This window comes from Arthrobotrys flagrans (assembly GCF_004000055.1).
Source record: "Arthrobotrys flagrans strain CBS H-5679 chromosome Unknown unitig_1, whole genome shotgun sequence".
NCBI lineage: Eukaryota > Fungi > Ascomycota > Orbiliomycetes > Orbiliales > Orbiliaceae > Arthrobotrys > Arthrobotrys flagrans.
The window spans coordinates 4036451-4060312 of NW_027137556.1; the positions used below are offsets into that span (position 1 = coordinate 4036451).

The following is a 23862-nucleotide window of genomic DNA, read 5'->3' on the forward strand; positions in this document are numbered from 1 at the left end:
TTTTCAATGATATTATCACCCGATGTGGAGTCTCTGGCGTTTTCAATTCATGACGGAGACTGATCAAACAAGTGATATACATACAGTGAATAGACACGGTCCTAATTCCGCCCCCTCAGGGTCCGATACAAGATAAAGTTTTATCTCTTGTTCAACGGTCAAGAAAAAAATCACATGCCAGGATGGGATGACATGATAAATAAATCATATAAAAAATTTTTAAAAAAGAAGAGATTGCGGTTTGTGTGGATCGAACACACGACCTTTCGATGTATGGATTGAAGTTTGACTTCAGTCGAATGCTCTCCCAACTGAGCTAAACCCGCAACTTGTGAAATATATTTTAAGTATATTCTTTATATACAAAAGATAAAATTTTCAAGCCTAATGGTGGCCAACCAAAGTTGTTTGTAGGAATTTCGTTGCTTAGGAGGGTGCTTCGTACCAGATAAACCCGCCTCGATACCATTCAAATTAACATTAATTGAGTATCTTATCGCATTGTATCGATTCTAATAGCTGGGCCTCCCTCTCTACCTAGTTCGAGAGAATGGCTCAACTGTTAGGGCATGAAACTGATACCAAAGTTCTCCTTTATCTGTATGTGTTGAGAACCGAAGATTGTTCCATTGAAGGGCCAAAAGAAGCATTTACTTAAATAAATTCATTGGTAACCAGTTACTCCTTACTTACTAGGCACTTCTGAAGAGCACACTCAGTTAGTTCGCATTATTTAAGTCATTTGTGAATCCGTGAAATCCAACAACTCTGAACGGAGAAGAGTCCCAAAATGCAAGCATAGGGAGAATATAGTCAGAAACAAGTCCCTCCCGGAACATGAAGAGTCAGGCATATATGCCCCGTTTTGCTTGTGCTTAAATAACGCAATCCTAACACTTCTTTCCTCCTGGATATCCTTCTAATATCAGTTTGCCAGCCTCGATTGCAGAACTGGGTCTCGCAAGCCAATTATAAGGACCGCTACCTGTTTATGGTATGGTTAAAGCAACGGTGCCCCGCACTAAATCGATAAAATCTTAGCTGCCGGCTAACAACCCCACCCTTCCGATCCCAAAAAAACTCAACTCACAAAAATATAAAATTCAAGAGCTAAAGCTCCAAAAAAAAAAAATTTTTTTGAATGCGGTTTGTGTGGATCGAACACACGACCTTTCGATGTATGGAGTGAAGTTTGACTTCAGTCGAATGCTCTCCCAACTGAGCTAAACCCGCTGTTCGTGAAAATTCCCTGAGTTTTGGAGTACCTTAGGCGCTAAGCTATTGGGATCGCTGATGCAGGCTTGAATGGCATGCTTTGTAACTCAGCTTTCAAATCTTTGGTTATCTCACCAGCCAAAGGGTTGAAAACGAGGTAAACGATTGAATACGGCAATATGAACCATTTCAAAAATTCTAGAAAATTCTTCATGCAACTTTCTCTTACTTCACATTTCTCTCTAGGAATATGTTCTGCAAGTATTCGAACCCGGGTACCCATGAAGTTTAGCCTCGAGCAGGGTAACGGATTCAGGGTCAACTTTGGGACTCATTGATAACTTCTATCCGACTCAATATAAATCCAGAGATGGAAAACAACGCTGGGAGAACTATTTGCCTCATATCTACGGGATAAATTTTAAATCTGAGCGGCCAAGGTGTAAGCAATTGATATCAAACTGACGCTGTTGAGCTTAATTACATTGTTCGAAGAAGCTGTAGCTCAAAATTTTTTACCTCTGGTTCCACAGGCGAATATATTGGCCTATGAGATACAGCGTGGTTCTCAGGTGCATATATTCCTCCTTTCTCCCCCCTCTTCCATCTGATCTCCTCTTGCTTCCTTCTTGCCTTTTCAACTTGCTGGTCTAGTCTTATGTAGCCTCAGTCCCAGGGTGCCCTTCCGGCCATGTCCCATGCATATTCGGCCGTCCGACTAAGTTTTGCATCATATTTTCCTTCCCCGAACCTCTGAAAGGCATGGGGGGAAAGACATTATACCCCTCTTTTGATATACGAGTCCGTCTCCCAGGCGAAATTGTATATCTTCATCCTAGGATCCTGTTACGACACGAAATGCCCCATGCATATAATCCTTCGAACACCTGTTGATACAACAAGGAGCTGGCAACACCGATGTCAGAAATTTGGCGTGCATGAGGTTAGTACATGCACACAGACCCATTGGTTGTGGGTACGCTAGGATCAATTGGTTCCATTGATATTCTTGTCCCGTTCATGAATCTTGTTTCGCAATTAGGCAGCCAGTACATCCCAGTTTTCAGTAATGAAGTGACTTCTGTAAATAACCTCTCTTGGTTTAGATGTTCGATGTCTTTTATATTCAGTGTGAAAAATAAAATGCACAAATTCAAAAGGATATTAAAATAAGCTCTTTTCGAAAGAAAACTCAGAGATGATCGATAAAACCCGATCCCGGCCCGCTCACCCGAAGTTGGATGAATATCAACAGCCAATTGCAATGCTCAGAAGCCGTGTGGTAACATCAATGATATCGATACATGTTTTACATGATTCTACATGATCCTACAAGGCTGCATCATGCCTATTAATGACAGTATCGTGTGACTGTTCTCCTGGACTCCTCAAGTTTAAGAGACCAGAGGTAGAATGGAAAAAATAACTATATTAGGACTTCGGACGGTATGCACTGTCACGCAAGCGCGGCGATCCCGCCGTTGCAAGGTTAGACTTTATCTAGAACAACCCTCCAGGTATATACGGGTACAAACCCGAGGGTTCCCGTGCTTCCACCCGCAATTTTTCGGAATCTACCTGCTTCAGTATGCAATCTATCGCAGTCGGCTATCACTCGTCGACAGGGTTTCGGGTAGGCGCACCACCATTGCCAATTTATCTCCCAAGAGGCATTCGGCCAATGCAGGTTGACAAAATATCCTGCTCGGCACGGAAAGACCTTGAGGCCTAGTCGATCATGATATGGCTTGGTGACTTCAAGTTTCACCAAGTCTGTGAGGATGATGCATAATTTGATAGCCATTGGCGATTGCGACTCTTGGCTCGCAAACGTATATGATGCTCAGACGCTCATTGGGACTGCGAGGCTGACCTTCAGCACTCTCGGCTTCGGCAGAGGAGATTTTGTCTATAAAATGGGGCCTTCCCTTTACTTGTGAATCTCTTTTCTCCATTCCACATCACCAAGACAATTCAGCGATTCAATAGTACAATCCTCTACGCTCAGTAAGTGAGTTCATTAGTGAGCACAAGTTTTCCGACTGGAAAACCGGAACTCTAGTACTCCTTCTTTCATCGATTATTCATGATCAAAGCCTCTAACAATCCCTTCTCACCATCAGGCTTCACGCTACCCTTTAAAATCTTTTAAGTCTTTCAGACTCATTCTCCAAAAACATTCGTAAGACACCCCCAATCCTCCCAAATATTATCCCGTACTTACCCAAAGCACTACAACAGAAAATGGGCGGTTCCATCAAAATTGTCAACGCGACTTCAAGTCCAGTCCAAGTTTTCGTCTCCACGTACAACGGTGGCAGCGGCGACTGGTACACGATCCACCCAATTTCCAGCGACATCTGGTACCGCGGGGAAGGCGCCGGCGGCGGGTGGGAACTCGTCGCCTTCAGAAACGACAACGATACTACCCGTATTGGAAAATATGTGAAAGTCAATAGCACTGTTATTTTCGTAGGCTTTGACAACCTTGTCGTTACTTGAGGCTAGCGGCGATAGCCACTTGCGTACTAGACCTTGAGTCTTAAACGCTACGCACACCTCGATCGGAAATCGATCTCGTCGTGGAAATCGTAGAATTTGTTTGGACGACGGAATTACGAAAACTTTGGAGATCAGTTCACCTGTTTTTACGAACTTGTCAATTGTTACTTAACCCAAACCCCCCTACAAAAAACTTGTCTCTTTACCAATCGATGTTTAGAAATATAGGCTATTTCTTTGCTAGTTTTGCGAACAGGACTAGTTTACACTCTAAACCGAATATCCTTTCTGATTTTGTGACTAAGTGAAAATGTTACATTCTCGGCCAAGTGAAGTCTTATATGATATATATTACCATTGTATAATGTTTTCTTAACAATACAAAGGAATTGATAGTAGCGAGCCTCCAAGTCCCCCAAGGCTGTAATTATATTCCGACATATTCGCTTAGCTTGTCCTCAAATTCTGGAGCTTGAATGATTTACTAGTTAGGACTAGAGGTAATATTATTAGCCAAAATCACGATCGGAAGATTTCCCTTGTGTTATATTTTTCCAACCCTGTAATTCAATACTAGACCTGCGCACCCTCATCGTGATATGATTTTACTGGGTTTCAAAAGCTTGAAATGATTGCTTTTAGAGTTTATAGTAGCCGAGAAATTTGTTTCGGTTTATTTTAATTTGACCCTATCGGCTTTTTTGAATCCTTTGGTCGTTAAGTGAAATCTTAGAATTGATATCGATAACGGCCGATATCTAAGCCGGAGCATAGTTGACGCAATTGTCTCAAGTGCGTCCAGCTTGGAACTATAAACGGAATACCATTCCAAAACCCTCCTGGAAAATACCTATAGTACCCTAGATATCTAATCTATAAACCGTTAACCGACCCAAAATCACAAACCTCAGCCTCAAAAGCTTAACAGCCGCAAATCCCCACGAGGTGTTGTTAATGTGGAAAAATGCCAACTTCCGATTCGTACAACCCGGAGATTAATTTCCCCAAACTTCAGCATTTCCTGTTTTGTACTAGTCCAAATACTCAGGCTTAAGAAAGGGGGACCATGCATGTAAATATAAACAGTCGATCAGTTTTCCCAGATTGCTCACTCATTCACTCATTTTCAGCCCTACCGACCTTTTTGTGCTACAAATTTCTCGACTTTTTCGAGGTTCATTCATTATTTGTACGTTCACCGGATCGATATAACCCTAACCACACCTCTACTAACAACCCCCATCGATTCTAGAAATCCAATACCAACATATCCTAAAAATAATCTAACAAAATGCGCTTCTCGATCCTCACCGCCGTCGCTCTCCTCCTCAGTCTCTCACAGGCAACTCCGCTCCCACAATCTGAAGAGACCGAAACCCGTCTAGGCTCTCACAACTGTTTCGCCTGTGTTAGCAACGGTACTCCGAATGCACAGATCGAATCTAAGCCTCCTACCGGCGGGATCAATCCTAATGCGTGGTGTACTTCGACTTGTTTGCGTAAGTATAAGGGTATGAGGGTTTGATATAGAGGGAAGGGATGGGTGTGATAGAGGAGTTACTGACTTGTTTATTCTTGGAATTTATAGTTTGCAATGCCGGGTCTGATACCGATGATGCCTGCGCGCAGTTGAAGAAGTACTGCCAAAACTATTAGACGCGCATTCGATTGAGGGAGTTAGGGCTGGGTAGATCGGAAACGGATTAATATGTTGGTTAATATTCTAATGATTACTGGAAACATGCCCGCCCTACACTCGCTTATACGAACATCGACCTTTTTAAATCGGAACCTCGAAAACATATAAAACACCATTCCATGTATAATATCCGAGCTTACAACTTGTTCTGTATTACTACACTTTATATATTTAATTTATACGGCATGGAAGCACGGATATGAATCGATGGGCCTAGGATTTAAAAACAGGTTCTCGTTCATAAATCTAAATTAGCCTCTTGGAATCATATCTAATAGAGAGTTGGTATATTACACTATCGTACACAACCTTTTTGTGCATTCAGCGCCACTATATACACCTCCCACCCCCAACCCCTACGCCCTCTTCTCCTTCTCCAAAATCTCCTCCGCAGTCTTCAGCGCCAACTGCGGCAACCCCGCCATCCTAGCAACCTTAACCGCATGACTCTTCCTATTAACCCCCTTCCTCAACTTGTGCACAAACATCCACCCACCCTTCTCATCCTCCACCAAATCCGTACAATAAGCTCCAATTCTCTTCCTCCCTTCCACCTCCCCTTCATTCTCCCACCCCTGCACCAACTCCACAAGTCCATGAAAATGCGTAGCAAAAAGAACTCTACACCCACAAACCTCCCAAAGATACCTAACCACTCCACCAGCAATAGCGAACCCATCGTCGACTGTAGTTCCCCTACCTACTTCATCCATGATTACGAAGCTACGAGGTGTGGCGTTTTTGAGAATATACGCTGTTTCCATCATTTCTACCATGAATGTGGATTGGGAGTGGTAGAGGTCGTCGGCGGAGCCCACGCGGCTGAATATTTGGTCAATGATACCGATTTCGGCGTGGTCGGCGGGGACGTAGGAGCCTGTTTGGGCGAGGATGGAGATTAGGGCGTTTTGGCGAAGGAAGGTGGATTTACCGGCCATGTTTGGTCTATCATCACCATTACTGTCATCAGTATTCTGCCTCGATAGATAAAATCAGGTAAATATATATACGAACCCAGTAATAATCCACATCCCCTCCTCCCCACCAACCCAACAATCGTTAGCTACAAAGCTCCTCCCCAAATCATCCAAACTCCGTTGAACAGTCGCATGTCTCCCCCCGACAATCTTATGTTCAGTACCCATATTCAAAATGGGTCTTACCCATCCACTTTCCTTCGCTAATACCGCGAACCCAGCCGCGATATCAAGTTCATCCAATACCGTCGCATTCCTTCTTAAAGCGTGGATATTCAAAATAACCTGCTTTCTAATATCCTGTAAAACCCTTTGTTCCTCTGCACGGATAGCTAGACGTGCCATTTCTATTCTGGAACCGAGTTTTGTCCATTCGGGGAGGTGGTAGGAGTGTGTACTCTTTGAGGAACCGACGCTGATTGCGGTTGAGAGGGTTCCTTCTGTCATGTCTGGTAATGTTCGGGATTTGATGTGTAAGATGTGCCCTAACGATGGTGTCCATTTTAAGGAGACAAGATGTTCGCTAAGCATCGATTCATCGAGAAGGCGGGTTTCGAGGAGTTGTTTCTCTGTCATAAGTTCTTCGAGACTTTTGTGGAGTTTTGTGAGTGTCGTGGAGGCGGTGGGGTGCATTATCCATGGTTCGGCTTTTTCTCTGTCGGCTTCTTTTAGCATCCTTTGGGTTCTTGGTTTTACCGTTTTCTTCGCTGCTATTGCTGCTGTCTTAGTAGTAGTACTAGAATCAGCCTTCTTCCTCCCCCTCTTCTTCGGTTTCTCCTCCTCAACCTCCTCTTCAACCTCCTCCGCCACATCCCCCCCCTCCCCATCTTCCACGCTCAGCAACCCCCCTCTCTCCACTGCCTCCGCCAACGCCGTCATCTCCGCAGCTTCCCTATCCTCAATCGTATGTCTCAACATCAATCCATTCTCATCAATACTTCTCAAAATCCTCCCCGCCAGCTCATCTAACCTCTCAATCCTCCCCATCAACTCCTTTATAACTTCCAAATTTTCTTTCTTCCTGGGTAGGCGGGAAGATATACAATCTACTATATCTTGAGTTGAGATTATAGTTCTGGCGAGGGAGACTAGATCGTCTGCGTCACCGCGGCCGAGTGACATCTTTTGAACGAGGCGTTGGGAGTCGTGGGTTAGTTTTAGTTTGTGCCGGATGTCGTCTAATAACTGCGGTGAAGCTATAAAATGTTCAACGAGGTTTAGGCGGTCGTTGATAACCTTCACACTCGTCTCCGGTGATGCTATCCCCCCAAGAAAAATCAGCGACCTCTCCTCCACCAAAAAAAGAAGTAATCTGAGGGTAAAAGGTCATACTCAGCCAACTCCCCAACCTCCTCGTCCCTCCCCTAGTAACCGTCCTCCTAACCGTCTTCAACAAAGTCCCCACCCCACCAACAACTCCATCCTTCAACGTACTCCTAATCTCCAACGCCCTCATGGTAACCGCATCAATCAACATATTATTCTCCTTTGACCTTCTAACCGGTGGCTGAAGCTTCATACTCAACCCCTGTAACTTCTCTTTCACATAACTTAATAGCGTACTCCCCGCACTAATTTCTTCATCTCCAAAACCTCCGGTTTCGATTAGATTTCTGGGAGGAGTGGAGGAGGATTCGAGGAGGGAGGACCAGGATGTCGTGTCTAGGGGGGAGATTGTGGAGGTGTGGAATGTGAGGAGACGTTTTTCGGAAGTTAGGTGTGTGACTTCCGGTGTATTCCTGCAGGATTCATCGATAACTATCTCTCGAGGACCGATTCTTGCAAGTTCAGCCGCAAGTGCTCCGCGGGTACTCCCCTGTGTGAAAAAATCTCCAGTAGATAAATCCAACCACGCCAGTCCCACCGGACTCTCCAGTCCCTCCCCCTCTTCACCTTCACCACCAGAAGATCCAGAAGGCCAAACACACAACAGATAATTATTCTCCCAAGGATCCATAAACTTCTCATCAATCAACGTCCCTGGCGTAATAATCCTCACAACCCTCCTCTCCCATAGTAACCCATAACTAGCATGTTCCTTCTCATCCTTATTCGGATTCGGAAACTCCTCGGCTATAGCCACATGCCGTGACATATCCTGTACTAATACCTTTAAAAACCTATCAAGCTGAAAAAATGGGAATCCTGCCTTTTTCGATATATAAATTATCATCAGCCACCATATTTCATTTGTACATAAACAAAAGAGGAGGAAAGGAAATAATACCATCGGCACTCCCTCCCCCTGGCCCCTCCCCCTCTTCCGTCCAACCTTCAGCCCCAACCCCGGCCCAACTTCCTCCGCCTGTTCAAAATACAATTCATAAAAGCCGCCTACCCGCGTAAGCAGCACACAATCCCCAAACCTATCAATATTCTCCCTCACCTGCTGAATAACATAAGAATACTGCGGTTCTTTAACCCGAGGGAGTTCGGGGAGGGGTTGCAGTGATAATGCGCCTTGCGGGAGAGAGAGGAGTGAAACGGTGGTTTTGCGTTTGGCGGGGTGGGAGGGGGTTGTGTGGATATTTCTTCTGGTAAAAGAGGTGTTGATGCTGTTGCCGCGTGGGATGTATGGTGAGTTACCACTACAGCGGGAAATACGACATTGAGTTAACGACCGAGAGGATATACTCCTATACCCCCATTTCAATCGCTTCATGATGTTCTCAATGAGCGTGGGGGGCGTATCCTCGTGGGGTAATGCACGAGGACTTAGCAGAAGCCGCTTAAACGTCGCGTGTAAATGTATGGGAATGTGGAAATTTGGAATAGATTTTGCGTTGGACGTTGTTGCAAGATGTTGAACGCGCCAGAGATGGCAGGTCTGAGTAATCCTAAATACATGACGTGAACAAAATACAAAATATGCAGCTACAGCAGTAACATCTCACACATCACAGATTACAAATTACAACCTCACAAATCAGCAAGACAATTGCACAGCTATGATATAAACCAATGGTAAACGACACTCATCAGTCGCACCACCATAAAAACTTCACTTCCATTCTCATCTTCATCTTCCACCTATGAATACTATTCTTTTGTACACTACTCAAACACTCTGCACAGATAAACACACAAAAAACTAGAATAAAAAGGTTCAGGATCGAACCATCTGAAAAGAGAAAAGAGAAAACAAATGTATAATGAATTAATATCCCATTTAATTTGAATTTCTGTTTGGGTGGTTTTTCTGTGTAAAGGATTTCACCCTAAAACGCCAGAATGCAGAGGAGAAAACAGGACGTATGACTTTGTTTGTGGATGGGTGCTTTTGTACACGGGTGTAAAGGTGAAGAGCCGTAGGGCGGGGAGGAGTGAAAAGGTACCCATATAAAGTGACCTGAATAATACAGAGCGCAGATGTATAAACGATAACCCATGAACGCCATTTCTTGCGGTGAATAAAAATAAAAAAGAGACAAAAAGTGGAGAAGGAAGGGCGAGAGAGACAGTCGGATTTGGGTTATGTGGGAATACCGGCGATAAAAAAAAAAAGTCTCTGAAAAAGGAAAACTATGTGGTGTCGGAATGATAACTCGTGTCGTAAAAGAATAATATGTTGATTTTAGAGTTCGATATCCGTGTCATGAACGTCGGCCAAGACAATCTTAGTAGGGAGCCGCGTCGGTCAAAGTAAGTTCGACGGTGGCGTTGGCGGTGACCAATGGAATGTTAGAATGGGAGCAGCGGAATGGAGGGGATTGCTGGTCATTGTCCGGAGGGAGCCGTCGGGATTGACGTTGACTAAGGGACCACTGGTTATTTGCTGAATTTTGCTGGAGATCGCCATCGGGATGGGTGATGCCGACGTTCGGAACCGGAACCGTACTCTAGACGGCCGGTCGGGCCAAGGCATCTGATGGCAGCTGACCACTGGCGCGCACCTACCAAATATTATTAGTCCACTTCTCCTAAAAAAATGTAGCAATTAAAAACATACCTCAATGAACGCCTGTACAGCCTGCGCTAGATTCCATCCCGTCTGTTCCAAACACATCTCCGCATACGCTGGTGTAAGGCCAGTCTGTTCCATCACCTGCTGGATCAATTGCTGCTTGATAATCTGCTGTTTCGGATCCGCTACCGGTTGTGCAGCAGTTGGTTGTGGGGCAGCGTTAACAGGCTGCTGGGGAACTTGAGGGACGGCAGGTTGTGGTGCTTGTGCCAGCTGTGGCATAAGTGTCTCCGGTTGCCAAGCACCGCTTCCACCGTAAGCTCGAACGAGCAACATATCTCGTCGAATGAGGTATCCAGTGGGCCCATTCGGAAGGACCATAAATGTCCTCGTGAAACTTCTCTTCGAGGCAATGCCCTCCATGGCCACGTTTTCCGGTTCTTCGTACTCCCCGTGAACGGTCAAGAGCATCCCGACCGTGTCTTCAAACGAAATATTCCTGCTGTCGTAGTTCCATTTCGTTGGGTCGGAGACGTCGTGGAGGGTGCGAGGGAGAGTGTCCCAGGTTTTGAGGATAGCAGCGGGTCCTCTGGCACATCGGTCTTTGATGGCCGTTGGGTTGCGGAGGCGAACCATGTTCCGGGATTTCGGAATGTACGAATCCCATTTCTGAATGTTGTGCTTCGTGTCACCACTAAGACGAGGAGCAGAAACATTGACAGAGATAGAAAACGTCGACTGATCATCGTAGAAGGTTTGGACGCAAAGTTTACGGTCCGAGTCGAACGTTGGGAAGAATCTATAAATTGTTAGCGTCTGCGGGTGAGGGAACTCATTGGAATACATACTTTGACAAAAAGTCATTCGTGTGATCTTCGTCGTCAATGACGCCAGATGGATAGATCGTCAAAGGCATGGGAGGGAAAGGTCCAGGGCCAGCCGACTTGTCGCTTCGCAAGGCTGGTGGGGGTTCAGGATAGAATTCCCCGTCCAACATGATCAATGACTTCCACCACTTCCTACAGTCTTCACGATAATTTGGAAGCTGGGTTATCGGATTTCCAGCGAGGAAAAGCTGTTCCAGTTTGCGAAATTTGAATCGCCAGGGCTCGAGTTGCTTGAACGTCGTGATATTATTGTTCTCCAAACTAAGGTTTTTCAATTCAGGAAACGTAGCAGCAAGCGAGGCGACCATACTGATGTCGTTTAAGGTATTGTTGGCTAGGTTGACACTGATAACCGATTCTCGCTTCTCGGCCCGATTCGTGAACTGTTCATCAGCGACTTTCATCATCGCAGGGAACATCTTTGCTCTTGTCGAATCCTGGTTGAAGAATCCACTGTCTTGCAACTGTGGATGGGTGCCTAGAGCGGAAAGGTCGAGCATCTTGGAGTCGACGACGTAACGGGACTGGAGAACGTTTTTCAAAAGTGTGGCTAGCTGCTGGGCTTCTTCAGATCGGTCCACAGTTGGTTTGATAGCTGCCTGTATACTAGCAGGCAGTTCATTGACGGGCTGGATCCTGAGGTTGCCACCAGCGAATTTCATATTATCCCATTCAAGAACAGTAGGGACCTTGACGAGTGGAATTTGGAACATGATGTTGTCCCCAACAGGTCGCACCTGTAAAAGTTAGTAGTCGATCAATACCAAACTAGGATGGGAATGCATCTTACTCTTCTCAACTTTTCCTTTAGCCGTCTCTCGAGAAAGAGGACAGTCTCTGTAGTAGTGACCTTCAATTCTTTCCAGCCGGACACCTTCATTTCAATTAAGCCGCCGGCGGGTTGCTTGATCCCATTGACAGTGCCAACTGGATGGCGAGCGGCGCTCCGCACAGGCCTAAAACCTTTGGGAGGACCAGCCTCTGGTTTCTGACCAGAGGCGGTGTTCGACCTTGTCGGCCTTGGTTTGGCACCGCTAATAGGACGAGCTCGAGGACCGGGGACCTGTCCACCCATGTCAAGATCCCCTTCTCTGTCGATTCTCGCGGATGCTCGTCGTTTTTGGATGCCTCCACCTCCGCCAGTTCGACGGCCAAGATTAGCCGGGAGTGAGCTTCTACCAGACATCGTTGCGGAGGTGTATAGAACGACGAGGGTGTCTTGATGTAGAAGGGCTCTTCGAAGTTAACGGAAACAAATCTGCTTCCGGGTTCCTTGATGCGATGCTGTGAAGGTTAGAATCAAGTTGTTTGGTTTGCAGTACGAAACGAAATAAGCAGTGGTTCTTTTTGCAATCAACAACCTTAAAAAGAGAAGTAAACGAAAGCCTTGGAGGGGTTTCTTATGCTTTCGTAAACAGAGCAAAACACAATCAAAGACGTGATATTCTTTTACCCCGGTGAAAGAAGAATTCAAGCGTCTTGAGAAGTAGTTTATACCGATCTTTTCGAATCGAGTTGCGTAGGGGGTTCTTTGGATTCGTCAAGATCGGGTTCTTTGGAAAAGCAAAGATATGGGTTCTTTGGTTCCGGGGGTTTTTGGTTCGTCGGAGTCTTATTATGCGACAGGACTGAAGAGAAGAAGTGAAGCAGTGTTCAACTCCCTTGGTTCACTTTTGTCCTCCGAAAGAAAATCCGTTAGCACTAAATCGTTACATATTCCTAAAAAATACAGCAAGTGAAAAGTCCCCCAAAGCATCCAGCAATTCGACAAGGAAGCAAAAAAAGGCATCCCGGTTAATCTGCTATCACGACCAATCGTTCACACGCCCCCGATATTGTCACGAAGAACCACTACACCAAACCGTGCCAAATATTCTAGTTTCCAGTAAATCATCGTTAATCCGTACGGCCCCGGAAACATGTGAGAGAAATCTGATGGTGATGATGCCAATTGCCGGCGACCCGAAGGATTCACCATTGACATGGTTCAAAGTTGATCGCATCAGACAACTCCATGCTGGCGTAAGAAAGTATCGAGAATGATTTCGAGGGAAAGAAGGAGAGGAAGGTAAAAGGCCAGGGGGGGAAAAAAGTGAATCGTTGTTTCGAGTCTTCATCGTTCCTTGTATCGTGGATGATGTCGATGGGATGACGAGCCTTCTTCCGGTTGGTCTAGCGACATTGCTGGGATAGTCGTAGAAAAGAACATTCTTGACCAGACCTCCGGTGAAGTAAATCGGTATCCAAGAGGGGACGTTAGCACAGAATAGCTCACCTGTAGGGGGTTTCTTTGTTGTTTCGATGGTTCACAGGACGGCGATGGTGCCGTCGTCGCAAGGATCCAAGAGGTGGTCGTTGCTTGGAGACGCGTCGCGAGGTTCGAATTTGCCAGAAATCGATAGGAACGGATAGTGATGATGAAGTCGAGAGGAATCGATGAGATGGTTGGTGTCGATTCCAGGAGGAGAGTGGGATGTTTTGTCGTCAGGTTTGGTGGTGTGATGAAGGGGAGTCAGAAGCACAGGATCTTGAAATTCTGCGTCACTGCCGAGCCACATTCTTCAACAAACAAACAAGGGCAACACGCGCCACAACACCACAGCCCCCCCATTCATTCACCGAATAAGCCCGTGGCCGTGTCGCTGTTCACGACATATATTACCTCTTCCTCACCTCTTACTCAAAGACTGCATCTTGCTAGGTAAGTACCTGAGAATGGTATTTAAGCGGGTACTTACCCAAGTAGGTATTTACTAGAACTATACGATGGCAACGGTATCACTTCAATCAAGATGGGTGCTGAGAATATAAACTAGATTCTACGATCTATATAAAAGTATCTATGTATTTAACCCGTATCAAGAGCACATTACGTTGAAAATTCTCAATTTTGAAGAAGAATAAACAAGGCAAAAGGAAATCATAATATTTTAAAGCCTTCCATACAAGGAAAAAATAGAGAGAGAAAACATGAGCATACGTCGAGAGAGAAGAAAGAAAAAACATGAAGCATTTAGAAATCATCGACCATATAAACTCCGGCGTTGTGTGCGAGGTAGAGAATCTATCCAGAAAACGGTAGACAGGAGGACACAAGGAAAAAGCAGGAAGTCGTGGAGAGGGAGGGAGGGAGATTAGGGTTGTGAATAGTGATATGAAAAACTAAGAAGCACAACGTAAAAGTCTTTTCGTTCGTCACTCGATTCCCGTAAATGCTTGGATAAGGAAAGGAACACACGAGAAGCATGGGAGAGGCAGCGAGAATACTGGAGGGGTCGAAGGGTAGGGTAGTAGGTGGTACATGGTTCTGTTCCCTCGCTTTCCCTCATTGCGAGCAAGAACTACAAATATAATATATCAGCGAGAAAAAGTCATCTCCCACCGATACCAGCAGTGAAGACAATAATTCCATGAGTGACAGGGGTATGGGGTGTGTAGTCGGAGGTTTTGGCGAGGATATGATATTTGTCGTCCGTTTACTGAGATGCGCATTGGACACGCTCGTGACCAGGATGTTCATCATCATCCTCATCCATAGGACCATTAACAGCTCGCGCTTGAGCTTGAGCATCCAAATCCTCAACATTGACATCGTCAACCATAGCATCTTCAGGGATTTGTAGTGCAGGGCGGGGCGGGAGGATGTCGTTGAGTTTGAGGATAAGTTCCTCGTCGGCGAAGTGCTTTTCGGGGAATTTGATCTCAAACTGGATGAACATGTCACCGTAGTCGTGGTGCCTGTAGGAAGGCATACCTTGTCCACGGACGAGTTTAAGTTCGCCTACGAAAAAGAAAAAAGAGTCAGTATATGATATCTCGCTCGCTTTAAGAGTGGTAGAGAGCTTACCAGGACTAATGACTTCTCCGGGTAATATCTGAACTTGCAGCCAACGCTCGTCGAGGTGCTCAATCGCGACTGTGCCACCGGCCAGGGCCGTCAAGAGATCAATCTCAGCCTTGTAGAACAAGTTATCATCCTTCCTCTGGAAACGGGCGTGCGGCTTCTGCTCGATGACGAAAATAACGTCACCGGGGATGATATCCGGGCCGGCGTCTCCTTCGCCCTGGAAGGTGATTCTCTGGCCGTCCTTCATACCCTTGTCAACAGGGACGTGGATGACCTTTCTCTCAAAGACCGTCTTTTTACCCTGGCAACCCTTGCACTTATCCTTCTCCTTAATGATTTCCTTCTCGCCGTTACAATCCGGGCAGACGGTCTGGAAACGTTGAATCATAGGACCCATCTGGCGCATCATAGTCTTCATACCCGCACCACCACAGCCTTTGCACTTGGTGACGCTTCCTTCTTTACCGCCGATACCATTGCATTTCGCGCAGACGACGGTCTTTTGGAGAGCCAACTTTGATGTCTTGCCCTTGTACAGATCTTCCAGGGAGACTTTGTGAACGTGGACGATATCACGACTCTGCGAGAACATCGTTAGTGGAGCTCCGGTCAGTAAATCTAGGCGCTAAGCTAGCTAGCTACGTACCCTCTTGGGACCCTGTTGTTGCATGCTTCCGCCGCCTCCAAACATTCCGCCCATGCCGCCCATACCACCGAAGAACTGCGAGAACAGATCTTCGGCGGACATGCCCATATCGGCTCCAGCACCAGAGAGACCTTCTTCTCCATACTGGTCGTAGACTTGGCGTTTCTGAGGGTCCGAAAGGATTTCGTAGGCGTGCGATACTTCTGTAGTAATATAAATCATCTATTAGCAGCGTAACTCGAGCTAGAAGTGTGTTTTGGTGGGTTTCCAAGCTACATACCCTTGAATTTTTCTGCGGCTTCCGGGCTAGGATTCTTGTCGGGATGGTATTTTAAGGCGCTGAGTCTGAAATGATCAAAAGTTAGCCGGAAGCCCAAAGAAAACCGGCAGCTGGACAGAAGTCCAGCTGCTTATGATTCTATATTTGGTGGACGTACCTGTAGGCCTTCTTCAATTGCGCCTCAGTGGCGTCCGCTTCAACCTGTTGATACAAACATGCATTTGGTTAATTCGGAAACGGACTCGAGTAGAAGAAAAGGCGACATACCCCAAGGGAATGGTAGTATTTCATATCCTTGACCATGATGGGCAGTTAGGTCGAATTCGAGGTTCGGGAAAGGTTGTTATAATAAAAAAATTGGATGGTCGAGATGTAGGAAGGAATCGATGGGTTTGTCAGATGGAAATTATTTTCGTTATCGGCTGTATTTTTGTGTTCACCCCACCAGAAGAGTACGTAGCATACAGCGGTTGTTGGGGATGAAGATGAGAAGTTATTGCGATCTGGACGAAGAATCAATCGAGTCGGAGGTTAGAAAAGAGGAGGTCGGAAGTGGTGATGAAGTGGAGAGGAGAGGAACAGCAGCGATGAATAATGTGATGATATGATGGTAATAAGGTCAGGTAATGGAGGGGAGGATCGAAGGTGGTGGAAATAAAGATAAAACGAAAGTCCGACTGGCTGGCCTAACTAAATTTTTTTTTTTTTTCGTTGGTTTGTTCGACCTCGTAGATTTGCCTTAGACAAAACAAACCACCAGGGAAAAAAAAAAAAAAAAGGAACAAAAGCAAAGAAAAGAAAGAATCTTTATATAGTCTGTATTGTAAGTACCTGTGATTTGAATGTACCTCCTTACTTGTTTACAGTAAAGGAAGTAGACGGGGAAGTGTGCAAGGTTGCCAGGTATCTCGAAGTTTCTTGAAAGGAAGAAAAGAAAGGACAAGCAAGGCCACGAGTTTGCGTTTTTAAAGCGGAACCAGATTATTATAGTAGAACTGCGCCTTTTTAAGGATTCAAAGCAGGCAGACTTTGATAATAACTATCGCGGAGGTTTGTTTCTGCTATTTCCCTTTCTATACCATGCTGTTGTATGTAGGCTATAGTGGGGTATAACTGTCTGTCAATAAGAAGACGTCGACCGACAAACCTTCGCCAATGATAACTATAACCTGCTCAAAGCCACTACTAATACCTACCACTTCTTTATACTGCGACTACAAATATACCCTCAACAGTGATATTAATATTGATGTCGACTTTGTACTAACGGCAGCCGAGAATGAAATACGATGAATGCAATTACTTGAAAAAAAGCCATTCAAACAAAGGATTCAGCTTCCATTTCAAATTTACCGCGAAACTCGCAATCGGCGGCAGTTCGGTCTAACCAAACAGTTAGAACGAAGTGACTGCCACAAAGGGAATCGAATCGCAAAGAAATAACTTCGAGGATCCATGAGTTTCCATCGCTTTCCATAGCCTTGTCATCGGCCCAGGCGGGTTTAGTTTCAACAAATGAACGAACCCCTGTTGGTATCCAAAACTATCCAATTGTTGACTCTTCCCGGCACAGCTGTTGCACCCAAGTCTTTCTTTTTTGAGAGAGAGAGATGGCATTGCGACTTTGGTTGTTCTTTTTTTGATTGTCTTGATCGTATGCATGCATGGAGTCATTCTATCTGATCTGTGGGGGATAGATACTGGAGAAGACATCGTCTATCAGGCACAAGATAGTGGGGCCATTTCCGGGAGCTCGGGTAATCCGGGTAAGGTGGCGCGGGCAGGGTGGCTGTTAAGATGGCTGATTACAACATTCACAACACAATCTCTAACCTCGTTTTAATATCGACCCGATATCATCTTGGCAGTTGAAATTATATTGCATAGCAGGACCCTGCTAGAGTTTGTAAATGCAGTTTAAGAGCCTCTCTACCAAGATCTCACAGAAAGACTACCGCCCATAATTCTGTTTAACATTTAACTATAATCGATTCCAGAGTGAATCTCCTCCAATTAAATGCAAGGTCATTTCCACATCCTCCCCAAAGTTTGTAGTTTCGTGACACCGGACATCGAAAACGAATAGGAGTAAACCTTCAACTATGAAAGTCCAGCCCCGCAGAAGCATTCCGCATATTCTCCACGGAGTTACAATACTATAGCGTATCTACAATTCCAGTTCCGCCTTCGTAACGATGTAGTATAATCCGTCACGGATCCACTGCCATCTTATAAAATTATTTTCGAAATTCCTTTCTCCAAAGACTCCCACAATCCCTCTCCCCAGAACCCTTTCTCTCAATCCTCCCGTCTATAACTATCATAACCGGCCTCAAAACTCTCTCCACTACATTTCCAAACCTTTCCCAGAAAATTCATTCCACAATTGCAATCTAAACTAGTGATCTCGCACACTTTAAAACAAGGTTGATAATATGCTTTCCCAAATACACCAAGTATTTCGAGGTGACAAGGCAAATACATGAAATCCACAATCGCGTAGATTCAGATCGGCATGTTCGATCGCTAGAAAACGAAGTATGAAATTTATGTATAAATTCCTAGGTACCTACCTCCTTCTCTATTAATTCGATTCCAGTTCCGTCCAATATCACCATAGGAACTTCTCCGCTAGTACGAAACGAGAATTCTGGCGTCTCGCAAACATTTAATGTTGTCGAGTGACATGTTCGTTGAGTGGTTACGGACGATGTCAAATCCAAGAGTTCTTGTTTCGTACGTATACTCGTGTAGAAGTTCCCGTGGTGAGAAATCCTCTGGCGATCTATCATCTCATCCCTCGGTACGTCTGCCATGTGGCTAGCAGTCACTAATTGAATATAGAACCTCATCGCTAATCTATAGAAATTTCTAGATCTGCGCTCACGTTTCTATAAATACCCCACAATGGACACGCTTAGCCAATATAACTCTTCCTCCTTATGCGCAAAGAGCGGTAACCTGAAGAGTACGGACGAATACCCGAACCACTCCCAAGCTACAGTAGAAGACTTTATCAATCTCAACAAAGAAATTTTGGACGAAGACTCTCCTTCACGGTTTCTGGAACAAATATCACAGGAACCTCTTAAAGACTACGAAACAAGAACTCCTCGATTTTACTTCTTCCGTAACCACTCAATGAACATGTCACTCGACATCATAGAAGAAATTCTTGCGGATCTCACCCAAAGAATGCTGGAGCTGATAATCGACTTCGAACAGCAGAAGGAGCTGGAGGCCGTTCGATGCCAATTGAGATACCTCCAGAATAACATACTCGATCTCGAAATTGGAAATCTAGTCTTCGAAACACTTCGGTTATATTATTTAAATGCAAGAAGGGGGGGGTCGAGACGAAAATCCCCTGGGTACGAGTTCTCAGGATTTAGTAAACTTCCTCTCAAAGGCAAAGCCTCAAGATCTTGTAAAGGTTTCCGAGGGGTTATTGAGTCTAGACGATCATGCTTATTTCACGGACCAGAAGGTATGTCGGCTTTTATCAAAATATTTATGTATTGACGGTGTATACTAAGCATATTTGGCGGCGGTCTGAACAAAGTTTCAATTAAACCGCAGTCACTTGTCTCGCAACCAGCACTGGTGGTGAAGTCAAATATTGAATCTTTCGTAAAAGCAATCTCATATCAACTTGCCCGCATTTTCTCGTAACATGTATCTAGAAAATCTACAACCAATCGGAGATATATGAGAATCAAATCCCCTCTAAACTGAGAATTCTTAATGGAGATATATTTCTTTACAGCTGCGCTGCCGTGCCGGTACAACCATAGGATAGAATACCGTCGATGCTAGGGCCTGTAACCTACGATACCTTCGTAGGATGGATCGATGACGAGATGGAACCCCCCCCCCAACGATATCCCTAACGAAACACAAGCTTCCTTAAACTTCTCACTCCTTCTATGGGCTCGACGTTCCCGTATATGTAAACGTCTCTTCATTCTTCATCGTGAGATTCAAAAACATATATATTTTTTCGTTTACAAAAGAAAGCTCCGATTGCTCTCCATCTACACGACCTCACAATCCAATCATTCCCTCTCACAACCCTCAATTCATTCCTAAACCTTCATACCGTCTATCGACCTCTTTCTACCATGCCTACGGAGTATTCACCACAAGGAATGCGCAAATGAATGGACGGAGATGCAAAGTCTACCCTCTTATGGGAAGGAGGAGTGGTTGCGAAGGTTTGTCAAGAATGGCTTTTCGTGATTTCAATACACCGAGTGGTGATATTCGGTTCGTGTGTTTTAGTGGTTTCCTTCTTTTTCTTCTGAATACGAAATTCATATTCATGTCCCAGTCTTTCGGATCCAAAGATAGGAGAATCAATGTTGAAATTTGAAGTTTTAGAGTAAAGTGCAAACAAGGGAGAATTTTGGACCGGATATTGATTTTTTATAAATTACTCGGATCCTCATACTTCCGTTCAAAAGCGATCGATTAGTCCAAGGCTCTGGTTCAATATGTTTTTAAACATCTAAATTCTCAACCTCTTGCGTTGTCCCTCAAAAATCCAACAAAACCCCCAACCCCTACCACCTACGCGAGCTCCAAAACCGGACGAAGCCCACATCCGGACCACCATCCCCGGTCCATCTCTTACATTCCCACCCCCTCCAATTGGCCTATCCCTCCTTGTACAACCTTCCCATTTCCCAAAAGATCGCCGGCGGTAGCCGCTACCCTCCAGAACGCCGATATCGGAGCTGCCTCCACAACCCGGGTATCTAATATCACGGTCTGTGCCGTTATGACTGATATCAAGCGACTGCATGTTGCTGGCTGAATTTCAAAGCTGAGGATGTGGATAAGTTGCTAAGTACCTACTTGATCATACGAGGGCATGAAAAGTATATAAAGGGATAGACATGTCGCTGTCGAAGTAGCATCATACGATCGAAGAATATCAGAAGACGGGATACCTCTATTTCACAGAGGATATTAAATACCTACTGGAAGATATACATCTATATTCCATCTCTCTTCACCCTTCATAAAACTATATATACCCGCGCGGAAAATAAAAAACCAAAAATGTCCACGGAAATCAAAAACACCTCCTATACCCACCAAACCTACCAAGCCCACGCCTCCTTCGTCCCTCTCCTAACCTCCAAAATCACCTCCCTCCTCTCCCCTACCCCAACAGACCGTATCGTCGACCTCGGCGCCGGCGACCTAATCCTAACCTCCAAACTCTCTCTCCACTGTCAACACATCCTCGCACTCGACGCTTCGACAGACTTAATAACATCCGGGCAATCCCTCTTCCCTCGTACGGAATATCCGAATCTAGATTCTAGAGTGGTGGATTGTCGATACCTCGAAAAAGAGGATGATGTGACTACTGGAAACTGGGACAAGGTATTCAGTAACGCTGCATTACACTGGATCCTCCGCGACCCTTCCACCAGAACAAACACATTAAAGGCCACCTACGACGCCTTGAAACCCGGTGGGAAATTCATCGCAGAAACGGGCGGCTTCGGTAACATCTCCGAAGTCCACACCGCCGTAACCTCCGCCCTGCGCAACCGCGGCATCCCCCTCTCCACCATCAGAGAAGCAAACCCCTGGTTTTTCCCCAGCGTTCAACATATGAGAACTTTACTGGAAGGAACGGGGTTCGAGGTAGAAATGATTGAAAGTGAGCACAGACCTACGGAGTTGAGTGTCGAGGATGGTGAGGGGGAGGGCGGGGTTAAGGCTTGGATTGAGATGTTTGGACAGAGGTTTTTGGAGTTGGTACCCGAGGAGGAGAGGGGTAAGGTGGCCGGGGAGGCGAGGGATTTATTGGAGGGGGTGGCGAGGAGGGAGGATGGGAGGTGGGTTGTTGGGTACGTTAGGTTGAGGTGGGTTGCCGTTAAGAAGTAGTCCCTCCCTTGTGAGTAGAGAATGGGGTGGAGGAAGGTATATGGGTTAAAGGGTGGTCTCTGGGATCAATGAGAGTGATTTTGTCTTCAAAGATATCGATATTTTGTTTTATACATGTCATTGTTGGTACTGTGGATATAGGCAGTTGATAGGAAGGGAATATTGCGAGCTATAGTTAGTCCTGATATGCAATCGATCGAAGAAATCCGATGATATAATATATTCGCATTCAGTGTTAATTCTTGAACTTATAACAACATGCCATTGTTAAAACTAGTTAACAACGCTAATTGGATAACGCAATATCCGATATATGCTTTCCTTTGACAATAAAACTGGAGGGTAAAAACATGACGGAGAGAAGAAAGACCAAATCAAAGGTAAGAAGATGGAAAGAAGTGTGGTCAAAACTGCGTTGTGCGTCGTTCGTTCGGTTTTAAGCGTAGCATCTCGGAGTTTAAGTCAGCGACGGGATGGAGGCTTGGCGGGCGTCATATGATGGCAGGGCGGGTTTTTAGTCTCAAATGAATATCAAATCAGGAGAGAATGCATGTCGATTGGGATTTGAATTTGAAGTATCAGAAATGAAAAAAACTTTTTTCCTTGCTCCGAAATAAAGTGTACCGAGAAGAAGTAAAAGAAGTAAAAGACCCAGCTAAATAAGATGTCCACAGCTAGCTAAACCGTATCAATATCAAAAAATGTATCGTACCGAAGCCCCTCGTGATGTAAAAGCAGGAAAAACAGTCCATGCGTATAAAAGACGTGAAGATTTTATTCCAAAGCAGCAATAGCCTCCTTGACAACCCCGATCAACTCCTTAATATTCGGCCTAGTCTCCGGCTCAACCGCCAAACACTTCCTAACCACGTCCTTCGTCTTCTCCCCCACATCCCCCTCAACCCTGGCCCCCATCTGTCCCGCCGCCGGAAACTTCCAATCCCCACTCGCGATCGCTAACGCCAAGCTCCCACCTCCCAGTTCCGTCGATAATTCAAACGGTGAATGATGATATATTAACGCGTATAATAAACATCCCATGCTCCAAATATCGACTTTTGTATCAACCACGCTGTTGGTCTTGACGTCGAAAAGTTCGGGCGCTCGGTAAGACATTGTGGAGTGTTCGGCTGCTTCGTCTTGGATTTGGATGGCGAGGGAGCGGGAGGTTACGTGGATCGGAGAGGGGGCGATGGAGCCGAAGTCCATTAGGACGGGGGTTACGCCGTCGTCAGAGACCATGATGTTGCCTGTGTTTTATCGTCAGTATGCTTGCGGACTATTACGTGAGACGATGAGGTTAATATGTACCTGGCTTAATATCACGGTGAGCGAACGGTCGGAGTTCGCCGGAATGTGCACCACCGGATATATCACGCGATTCCTCCATAAGCGCAACCCCCTCCTCTTCATCATCAGCACCAGCACGATTCTGGGCACCAGCCCCCGTGACCACCGTCTGCGCAACTCTATGCCCATGAATCAACGCCAACCCCTCACAGACGCCCAAAAACAGTTCCAAAATCTGTTTCTCAGGAAACCATTTCTTATCCACAAGGTTCGCATTTATAAGGTCTTGAAGATTCCCACGTCGGTAGTATGGAAGTAGGATATACGCGGTTTTGGACTCATCGCGTCGTTCGTTGATTATTGTGCTGTCGATTAGGGGGATTAGTAAGGGTGAGGGGGGAAAGAGTTTGTAGGATTCGATTTCGGAGGTGGCGCGGGTTAGGGATTCTTGACCGAAGGGACAGCGGATCTTTTTGAGGGCGTAGAGGGTGCCGGAGGTGTCTTGGACCAGGTAGACGTAGGAGAAGCCTCCCTATTCATGGCAATATTAGTTTTTATATTATCGGTAGAATTGATAGATCAATATAAACATACCTCACCGAGGAGACGGAGGATTTTGAAGGAACGGTGGTTGATGACGAGAGCGGGGGTGGGGAAGCAGCTCATACAGCTGGTGAGGGTATAGACGAGGTCGAGGAAGTACTGCGCCAT

At 45.5% G+C, this 23862-nt stretch overlaps 7 protein-coding genes across 7 annotated transcripts; 3 read left to right on the forward strand and 4 right to left on the reverse strand.

Moving 5' to 3' along the window:
- Positions 1–3459: 3459 nt before the first annotated feature.
- Positions 3460–3717, forward strand: DFL_009216 (uncharacterized protein; the record flags this gene model as incomplete). The annotated part of the gene is made up of 1 exon (XM_067639069.1): positions 3460–3717. One exon carries the CDS (start codon positions 3460–3462, stop codon positions 3715–3717), a length of 258 nt encoding a protein of 85 aa, XP_067486894.1.
- Positions 3718–5008: 1291 nt separating this feature from the next.
- Positions 5009–5373, forward strand: DFL_009217 (uncharacterized protein; the record flags this gene model as incomplete). Its single annotated transcript, XM_067639070.1, has 2 exons — positions 5009–5216; positions 5306–5373. The coding sequence occupies 2 exons, from the start codon at positions 5009–5011 to the stop codon at positions 5371–5373; spliced, it is 276 nt and encodes a 91-aa protein (XP_067486895.1).
- Positions 5374–5772: 399 nt separating this feature from the next.
- Positions 5773–8488, reverse strand: DFL_009218 (uncharacterized protein; the record flags this gene model as incomplete). The annotated part of the gene is made up of 3 exons (XM_067639071.1): positions 5773–6361; positions 6431–7652; positions 7726–8488. The coding sequence occupies 3 exons, from the start codon at positions 8486–8488 to the stop codon at positions 5773–5775; spliced, it is 2574 nt and encodes an 857-aa protein (XP_067486896.1).
- A 1744-nt stretch (positions 8489–10232) lies between these two features.
- DFL_009219 (uncharacterized protein) lies at positions 10233–12370 on the reverse strand (the record flags this gene model as incomplete). Its single annotated transcript, XM_067639072.1, has 4 exons — positions 10233–10286; positions 10343–11096; positions 11146–11921; positions 11975–12370. 4 exons carry the CDS (start codon positions 12368–12370, stop codon positions 10233–10235), a joined length of 1980 nt encoding a protein of 659 aa, XP_067486897.1.
- Positions 12371–14660: 2290 nt separating this feature from the next.
- DFL_009220 (uncharacterized protein) lies at positions 14661–16260 on the reverse strand (the record flags this gene model as incomplete). The annotated part of the gene is made up of 6 exons (XM_067639074.1): positions 14661–14965; positions 15032–15611; positions 15678–15880; positions 15958–16022; positions 16115–16158; positions 16225–16260. The coding sequence occupies 6 exons, from the start codon at positions 16258–16260 to the stop codon at positions 14661–14663; spliced, it is 1233 nt and encodes a 410-aa protein (XP_067486898.1).
- Positions 16261–21021: 4761 nt separating this feature from the next.
- On the forward strand, positions 21022–21861 carry DFL_009221 (uncharacterized protein; the record flags this gene model as incomplete). Its single annotated transcript, XM_067639075.1, has 1 exon — positions 21022–21861. The coding sequence occupies one exon, from the start codon at positions 21022–21024 to the stop codon at positions 21859–21861; it is 840 nt and encodes a 279-aa protein (XP_067486899.1).
- Positions 21862–22635: 774 nt separating this feature from the next.
- Positions 22636–23862, reverse strand: DFL_009222 (uncharacterized protein; the record flags this gene model as incomplete). Its single annotated transcript, XM_067639076.1, has 3 exons — positions 22636–23111; positions 23173–23683; positions 23746–23862. The coding sequence occupies 3 exons, from the start codon at positions 23860–23862 to the stop codon at positions 22636–22638; spliced, it is 1104 nt and encodes a 367-aa protein (XP_067486900.1).